The 9,417-nt window shown below is 55.0% G+C and overlaps 1 protein-coding gene across 1 annotated transcript; it reads right to left on the minus strand.

The window, feature by feature from the left end:
• Positions 1-8,837: 8,837 nt before the first annotated feature.
• On the minus strand, positions 8,838-9,417 carry GLRG_03926 (CFEM domain-containing protein; the record flags this gene model as incomplete). The annotated part of the gene is made up of 2 exons (XM_008094611.1): positions 8,838-9,233; positions 9,343-9,417. The coding sequence occupies 2 exons, from the start codon at positions 9,415-9,417 to the stop codon at positions 8,838-8,840; spliced, it is 471 nt and encodes a 156-aa protein (XP_008092802.1).

A 9,417-nucleotide genomic window follows, 5' to 3' on the forward strand; every position in this document is an offset into this window, starting at 1 on the left:
GGACAAAAAAAAAAACCCCCAGTCTCGCTAGTCCTCTTCCTCCCGTGTGCGCATTACGACGCAAAAAAGTGCCCCGAGGACTCTAGCTGGTTGGACGGTACGGCAGACAATTGACGGAGAAGAGGGAGGGGAGGGGGGGTAGGGAATGACGGTCGCTGACGCCCGCCGTCCGTCCGTTCGCGGATGGCGTCCGGTCTGAAAAGTCTCTCGTGGAAAGGCTAGAAGGCAGGAAAATGGTGGCCGCTGTTGTGACACGGTTGGGCTTGGGGTGCTGTGAGAACAGACGTCGGGCGCTGGAGACGTGATGTCTCTCCTCGGCAGCGCATACACGGAGCGCTTGAGAGCTGCGAATGTGGAACAGCACAGCGGCCATTGGCAGCACCGGGCTTCATGAGACGGAGGAGTCGTTGTTCGAGTATTCAGGCAGCATCCTGGACGGGATCCCTGCCAGCGCACCGACCTGACCAAGCCGGTCTCTCCTCCCGGGAGTGTCAGAGCGGACGGGATGTCTTGGTTGGAGCACACCGAGACAAGAAGGCGTCGTGTCTGGTTCAGCGAGAATGAGGTCGCCGTCGCCGTCTCTGTCTCCACCTCGACCTGCATCTCGGGATTTGACAAGGCTACTCATCGCGATAAAGTTGCTCTTTTTTTTTATCGGGTGCGGGTAGAGTATCCGGACGGACAAGTACCGCCACACATTGGCCGCGGTGCCCTTGCGGCGGTAACAAGAATTATACCATGGCGACAATGTGTGTGGTTCCAAGTGCATGAACAACGTGATGCGGTGCGGTAGGAGAGAGAAACAGCGGTTGATGCTCGATATTGGACTGCTTGGGTGGCGTGTGCTTTGGTGTCACTCAGCGGGCGATGAGATGGTACGGGCCGTCTTGGCATAGATGAACGGGCGCCCGGGGGGGGGGGCTGGGCAGGGCTCTCTCTCTCGCCCCTTCTCTCCCCTAAAACGGTTCTACCTAGGGTGCAAAGTGTGTATACCTACATCATGTTACATGCGGCGGATCATCGGTATGTGAGAAGAAAAAAACAAGTGATGAATCAAAAATGTTGAAGTCGTGGACCCCAATAACCAGTTGGTCAAGGTACCGTGCCGCACCGTAGTACCGAGGTAGCTATTTAAGGTAACCCTAAACGTTGAAGGATTGGGGTGTGTGTGTGTGTTCCGTCCGACACGTCAAGTCTTGAGATGGCCCACGGCAGGCACTACCACACCAAGTGAGTAAGACAACTTGGCGGGCGTACTGGCAGTACTCAGTAGGCAGAAAGACACATACATGTATATCAATTATTGGCAACCATTGGTGAGTTGCAGAGGCCGCTATTGGCATTCAGAGCGCCGCTCGGTGCCAACGGCAGTGGCAGCGGGTACGAGCGTACGGGTAGGGTGTCCGCTAGAAGTGAAGCGAGGTTAGGTGAAGAAGGGCATGGAGTGTCGTGAAGTCGAAACGGTGCGGGAGGATGGGGAACGCGAGGTTGGACGACGATGGTGAAGCCAGAGAAGGGGGGGGGGGGCTTCCTGGTGTCAGACCCAGAATGATGCGATGGAAGGATGAAGGATTGATGAAGGGACGGGCATCGGACATGACCTCCGTATCTTGTCAGCAGGCGGTGCAGGAGATCCAAGGAAGCGACATGGACAGACGGGGACGTACCTATGTGGGCGGGCAGGCTCAGGCCGTCGACATGGGGCCATTTGGCGGGTACGTATGTGCAGTACGGATACTACACTAGCGTACGGATAGACATGAGGATGATGAAGATGCAAGAAAAGACTGGAAAGTGTAGCAGTGGTGAGGACGTGCTCTGCAGCATTAGCGTCTAAATGGCTGCAGAAGGAGGCATCGTTGGTTCGGGTTTGGATTTGGTGGGGTGGTTTTCCCCCCCCTTTTTTTCCCCTTCTTCTTTATGGGTTTTTTTTTTTTACGTTTCTCTTTCTTCTTGTGACCCCCTTCCCCTTCTGGAGGGAAGCCTGCCTACCTAGTGGAGAGGATGAGCAGAGTTGCAGTTGGGTGCATGTGCATGTCATTGATGCGAGTTAGAGCCGAATGTAAGTGCGTTAGGATGCTAGGCAAGAACCAAGCCTATGTAAACTACCTAGGCTAGAAGAGGAGGTATGACTGGAGAAAAGGAAAGGGTCCAACCTTCACCTCCCCTTCCTTTTCTCTCCCGTCCTAGGAAACGGACTTGACCCGACCCGACCCAGTCATGCAGGAACTTATCTGGGTTGATCTTCATCCTTATCCGTTTTCTCCTTCTTGACTGCCTCGCTTAATCCACGTCCTCCCGGTCTGGCGCCACTTTCCCCCTTCTGCCCATGCCGTACACCTTGTCCATTCAGGATTCGACTAGTTGATTATATTGGGATACAAGAGAAGTTGAAACAGAGATGGACCGTGATGAGACTCGATGTCTTGTCGGCACGCTCTCGGTGTGGGCTCCGCGCAGGGGGGCAGCAGATATTACTTGCCGGTGGGATGCATATGGCGGTCGGCAAGGAACCCGTAGATTTCGTTGCCTCGCCGGACCAGTCCAACCAGTCCAACCGAGCCTTTGACCGGCCAACACAGCAGCCGACTGGACATCAGCTTGGACTCACCGAGATGCTTCTTTGACCCTCTGTGTGTGTGGCCCTCAATGCAACACACCAAACACACGTTTGCGCGCGCGCCAGGCAATGATCGAAGACGAGAAAACATGAGGCAGGAAAAAGCAAGAAGCGGAAACAGCCTACCCCACCCCGCCTCGCCTATGCTCTTCCTTTCTTGTCGCCGTTGCCGGTCCTCCTTTTAATACTTCGGTTGAATGATTCACCCATGAACCAACACGAGGCGGCTGCTGAGCACTTGTTGAGCATTTCCTAAACACTTGTTAGTTGCCGGAATGTTGCTCGACGCACATCCAGGGTCACGGATAAGGTAAGACAGCTCCAGTCCAAGACCACGGCCAAGCTACCTACCCAGCTACCTTGGTTATGTACCTGAGATGGTCTTGACCCTGTGCCTCGCTTAGGTACTTTGTTGATACCGTTACCCAATGTACGTACCACGCGTATTTTGGACCGTACCTGCCCTACCTACCTACCTACCTACCTACCAAAGCAGTCCATCGTGATCCTCAAACTTATAGGCAGGTAGGACCGGTATGGTAGGTGACTGGTATGCTTCCTTCCTTGAGCCCCATCTCCACTCCCCCCTTCCCACCTTATCGGAGGCTTCGAGAGGTACGTACCTTGCGTTTTCTGCGCCGCTTCGTTGTTGCCCCTCCACTCTCCCCAGGGCCGGCCCCTAGGCTGCTTGTTCCCAAAAGTCTATATCCGTATGCTGACCTCATATCATGATCGAGTCGACCTCAGTTCGAGGCAAGGGTCAGGGTCGAGAAAGATTAAACAAACGTATCATTCTTACACACTGCCCTCGCACACACCGTACGCTCGCTCCTCCTTGCACTCCATTCATGACCCCAACCTAGAATCATCCCCAGTTCAGGTGTTGCAACCCCAGACGCGCACGAATGACTATCACCTGCATCAAGCAATCTCCATCGACTTTACGTACCCGACACCTCAGACTGACTGGCAAGCCATCACCGTCGTTATCACTGGCTTCATCTTGTCTGGCTTTCCCCCCTTTGGTCAACCTCCCCCAAGCCAGAAGCCGACTCACATTTCACCTCCTTCTGTCGTTTCGGGGCCCTAGCACAAATACTCCACCCGCCCACCCGTCCACCCGTCCATCTGTCCATCTACCCAAACTGATCGTTCTCGCCGCGGCCCCGTCATCACCACACACCGCGACGGTTACTCTCTACACATGGCCGATCTTGGAATCATCCACACCTTGTACCTAGTTGTCGTTCTTGTGGAAACACTCCCGACACCAGCCGTCTGCTCGGCATATTCTTCACCATTTCGCTTGACACACCTTTGCCTCTGTTCACGGTAATTTCGGAGTGGTCCGGTCTCGGCAGCCACCCATTCCGTGCACAGACTGTCATGTTGCATCCATGGTGGTACGGTATACTCCGTATTATGCCCAGAGCAGCAAGTGCAAGGCACCGCAGCGGGAGGTACATTAATCCAAGTACCTGACCGTGACTTACAGCAACTATGCCGCTCTGCCGTATTTGCCCGTCTCTCGCAATTCACAGCATCCTATGGTCCATCCACTAATTACTTGTTGCGCGGCTTCAACTGTTCGTCTGCATAGTAGTATGTGTGGCGATCAGGCCTCATCATACGCCACTGCCCCGGGGATGATATGCTTCGGACGAAATCCAGTCTTCCTTCGAAGTGATCCAGTGGCGGCAATCATATCCTTCGATAAATAACCCAGACATGTTGTCACAGTAATGGCATCTGCGACTTTCCACTTGTCGTGCATGGTTACAGTTTTTTTTTTCTTTCTTTTTTTTTCTCCCCCCCCCCCCAATAGGCTTAAATGCTCACAACTACCACAGTGTTACACCTGACAGCTGACAGGGTGATGTGTGATGTCAGCAAGTGAGACGCATACAGCACACGGGAAGCACGGTCAAACGTTGACAAAAACGGCATGACACTGGGAAATGATCGTCGTCAAGTCCTAAACGGGCGTCCCGTAGCCCATATTTGGCAACAGTCGCCTTCTCTGCAACTCTTACAACGTGACAACTTTGCTCGACAGCTCACAATGATAATGCCTGTACCACGGCTCCCGCCCAGCCGCCAATACCACGCCATCCACTGGACTGTGCCAATAAGTCTAGTCAACGAAGATCAATAACCTATGTAACAGTAGTTAGAGAGGTCTCTAGTCCCATCAAATCACCATCAGCCGACCACCGACCCTTTTACCACCATTTGCCAAAATCATTCTATATCTATAAGACCACTCACTGTCTGGGCTCTCGCTTGACCGACAATTGTCTCCAGTCCCAGTTTCCTGTGACGCCACGGCGCTTGAGGGGCTCCTTCTGGATTACCTTGGGAGGTGCGGACTGCCCATTGAACATGCACGCCATGCGGCTGGTATGACAGGACGCCAACACCCACCGTACCAAGGGAGGAACCTTTCTAAGGAACATCCAATGGCGTGAGCCGGCATTGTTGGGTAGCCGCTCAGCTTGTGGCGCATATCAACCGTCAAAGGACGGACATTAGGCCAGTGCTCACATATGACCAGATCAGTGGCTTACAAGTTGCAACCCCCCTTCTCCCCTCACCCCCCCACGAAAGCCTGCCGGCTCGGGGGGGAGGGTTCCACAACGTCATTCCACTCGCTTGGAGATAGAATTGGATTCTTACGGCGAGGAACGTTGCCTCGGACGTTGGAAAGCCCCGTTTGGCAATTACTTATCTAAACGCCTTATCGGATTTCTATATTTGAACTAACCAAGCATCGTAGCCGTGGCGCCCAAGTAGTATCGACAGCAGTTGAAGTATCGTAACGTCCGTTTCCAAACGGTGCTTTACTAACCGGGTGGCCGGCCGAGGCACAGTTCCATGTGTGACCGATCTCATCTTGGCTGGGCCGAGGCTGACGAGCAAAAAGAAAGCATGGTTCAATAGACAATCCCAGGAGGGACAAAAAGCGACACAGAAGAGCACAAAGTGGCAGGGCGAGCCTTGCTTGCTACAGTGGTATTCTCGCAACTGCAAGACCATCGTCGGCTGGCCTAGTGCTTGTCTTACCGCACAAGGACGACACCAACACGATGGGACGGAGGGAGAACGGTGTGTGGGGACAGTTGCAACTGGACGTTCGTGTCGTACTGAAGAGACGGTCATGAGCCGTGGCTGGATTGCCGAGCCGAGCTTCGGCTGGCCTGCCAAATTCTTATTTTTGTGTCTGTCTCCAGATCCAGGTGTGCAGAACCATCGCCCGATGCAGGGTGCGGGGCATGCCGGCTTTTTTCTTTTCTTTTCATGACCCTGCATCTCGGTCATCTCCACAAGAAGACTGGCAGGCATACTATCCTTGCAACCGCCAGAAACAAAGAGCGGCGGCCTAGAAAAGGTCTGCCGGTCTGATACGCCGTCATCCGTTGGTTCCGCCGTCACCGCTGCGCCGTTCTTCCCTGATAGACGGACACCGACTTCGACAGACACCTGGACCGTGGAAGCCGAAAATCTCCGGTCTACTACTATGTGCCGAGCGACATGCCTCAGAAAACATCCAACGCTTACTTGTTCCACCGGCCGGGGCCGTTGATCGGCACCGTGTTCGAGACGTGGCCTCGTTGTTTACATGACGTCTCCTGCTGGGTTCAAGAATTGACTATCATGGTCGCTTCCCACAACAACTAATTCGTGACCGCTGCCATGATCCAGGCGGTAGCCTCACTCGCTCAAGCCTTGGAAATACCTGCAACTATGGTATGCAGCCGGCATGGCAGGTCTTGCTCGATGCACCAAAAACGCTGTGCAAACCAGGTTCAGGTCACGCCTTGGTTTCTCTAGAACGGGAGAATTGAACTCTGTTTCGGCCAAGTAGTCGCGATAGGGCAAGGGAAACCGATCTTGCCACCAATCCATCCGCCTCCGTGGTTCGCCTCGCCGCGTTGCTGCTCTCGCCTTGCAGGACCATCCATACATTCATACACCCAGGAGCTCGAGGTGTCAAAGCGTTCGCAGACCGCTTGGTTTCACGCCAGACTTCAAAAGATCAAAGCGCTATGGGACGTCCTCCGCACACCCCCGTCCGACCCCAAAATTCCTCATCTGATCTTTCAGCCCCATGTCCCTGCACGGCGGTTGGCAAAGAAGCTGAATGATGGCATCAGTCGGGGGGGGGGGGGGGGCTCTGGGCGAACCATAGCAGTTCCGAGTCCATCCCGATAAACCCTGGCAGGCGAGGTTTCCCGATTCCCCGCTAGCGATTGGAGGCAAGAAAGCAAGACTGGTGGTTGATTGTTGATATATGATCAAACCACACACGGACCAGGCCAGTCCTGGATGAGTACGCCGTATGACAGAGAGCAAGTGGAGCGAGTGAGAGAGACCTACGAGGAGTGCTAGCAAGGTGTTGGGCACCTTGCCCTGGGAACGCGTTGAATATCCGGAGCACGAAACCTTGGCGTCGATATCACAGTTCTGAACGAAGCACCGCTGAGAAGATAGATGTCAGGCCGCGCGGCACAACACCAAGGTAAACGGCCAGGAAAGCCTTTGCAGTTCCGTTGGAGCTTCCAACCTTGGCCTGCTCATGCTCATTACCCTGTTTCATCCATCTGCCCTGCGCGTATCTCGTAGTCCGTATCTGTGCCGCCCGGCTTGACTCGCACTCCCCAACAACGTATCTCGCCATACCAAATGGAGAGGCCATCGAATAGGACGTTTTGCACGCATATGGGGTCGCTTCGGCTGTTCGGTCCCGGGTGGGGAGTGCCTCCCTTGCCCGGCAGCTTGGCGGGGGAAGCAGCTCAGTCAGTAAGCCGGACCGAGTCGACAAGTGTCGATTGCGATGCCTTGCCGTCCTCAAACGGCCGCTAGCACAGATCGGTAGGTCGGCTTCCTAACAGGACCGGTTCTTCCTTTCGAAAAAGAAGAAAAAAAAAAACCTAAAAAAAACCTTGAACGATGGAAATGGCGGATCTGGTCGCATGTCTTCTCGGTCCCTCGGCGAACGGAGGTTCCCGTGGGGTAACCAAACCAAAGCCTTTTGGGTTAATGACGCGGCTATTCAACCTCCCCCGGCTGCTGTGCGTTCCCGCGCTTCTGGTGGCACTCCCAGCACGCCGGCGACAACCTCGATCCGGAGCTATAACTGGCTCATCTGCGACTAGCCAGTTGAGTTCAGGGTTGACCACGTACAGGGGCTTGGGTCGCCGTCGACAGTCGTCCTGCTCATCGGCTACCTCGATCGGCGAGGCACGAGTTTCATTCGGTGCTTGTTTATCCTTGTTCATTTTTATTTTATTTTATATTCTCGATGGGGAGGGGGGGGGGGGGGGGGTTCTCTTCTATTTTTTCTTCGTTTATTCGATTTTTTGCCGGGCAACTGCTTGACCTACGCTTTCCCGTGACGGTCGCCGAGACATCATCTCCGGCCCAGTTGATGGCAGAAATCCTGCTACAAGGTTGATTCAACATTCTGCCACGCGTCACCTGGCCCTTCCGGCACACCTCCGAAAAGGAAGAAGCTGCTTGTGGGCGTTTAGGAAAGGTCCAGGTTCCCCAAACGGTCTGATGGTGGCCCAGAGTAGGTTTATCAAAAACCCAAAGCAGCCTTGCGGGAATACATGCGCGTTTCCGGCGCGACTCACGTTGGGCTCGATGAACAGGCGGTGTGTGAGGCTCGGACGCGTCATGCCTGCGACAAGCTCTTCGGCAGATGAGTGATGTACGGTCAGGGTCCAAGGGTCCTGACGCTTCGACGTGACTGACGCATTCACGGCGGCTCTGCCGAATTGATTGGGATCATGTCGTCGGTCGCACACGATCCGAATATCATGATGTCTGATGGCAAAGGACGGCTGATATACCAAATGAAGTGTTCGTAGCGGGCATGCAGAAGGGCAGACGCCATCGCTTCGGCGTCATCGGCATCTGCATCGTCATCGGCATCGGCATCAGGGCACTCACTCAAGGGCAGAGGAACACACATTCCAACCTTTTATTCCTTGTATTCATTGTAGAAGAAGAAAAAAAAGCGTGAAAGAGGAAGGGACTAACAGCACCGACTGCAACTCCTTACGTGTTAATACAATAGCCGACGGCAACGGCAATGGATAGCTTTCGTCTCCGGCCACGGCGACCCGCCATCGGATGGAAAGCAAACTTCCTGATACTGCTCTTGGACACCACCCTCACCATCACCACCATTTGCTTTTCTTTCGAATCCAGTCTACAAAGCCAACAGAGCAGCAACGAGACCCCCCAGCAGGGCAACCGGGCCCAAGGTTGCGGCGGAGGAGCTGGGTGTGCTGGGGACGGATGCAGGCGCGCTGGTCTGGGCAGCGCCGGTTTGGGATGGAGATGCCTGGGAAGGAGAGGTCGGGGAGGCAGAAGTCGAGGCGTTGGCGGTCTTGCAGACGACCTGGTCGGGCACAGATACGCCGGCGCCGGTGCAGATGTTCTGGGCGTACTTGACGGCAGTCTTCTGATCAGCCTCGGGGCAAGCACCGACGAGGCAGCAGGCAATGCCGTCGAGGAAGTTCGCGTTGGAGCAGATGCATTTGACGTCGAGGCTGCTGCAGCCGGCGATGGCGTTGCCAGAGGTGAATTGGGTGACGCAACCTTGCTGTTTAGGGCGCGCTCGGGGTCAGCACAGGAACCGGACCAAACTGAGCAGGCATCGCGATGTCGGGTGGCGCTTGTGGCCCGGGGGGTTAAGGGGAAGAAGGACGTACAGCGCACTTGGGGAGGTCAGTCTGCGCGGCGGCAAGGCCGGCAAGAGCGATGGCGACGGCCACGGAGGACTTCAT

The sequence above is a fragment of the Colletotrichum graminicola genome (genome assembly GCF_000149035.1).
Source record: "Colletotrichum graminicola M1.001 genomic scaffold supercont1.12, whole genome shotgun sequence".
NCBI classification, from domain to species: domain Eukaryota; kingdom Fungi; phylum Ascomycota; class Sordariomycetes; order Glomerellales; family Glomerellaceae; genus Colletotrichum; species Colletotrichum graminicola.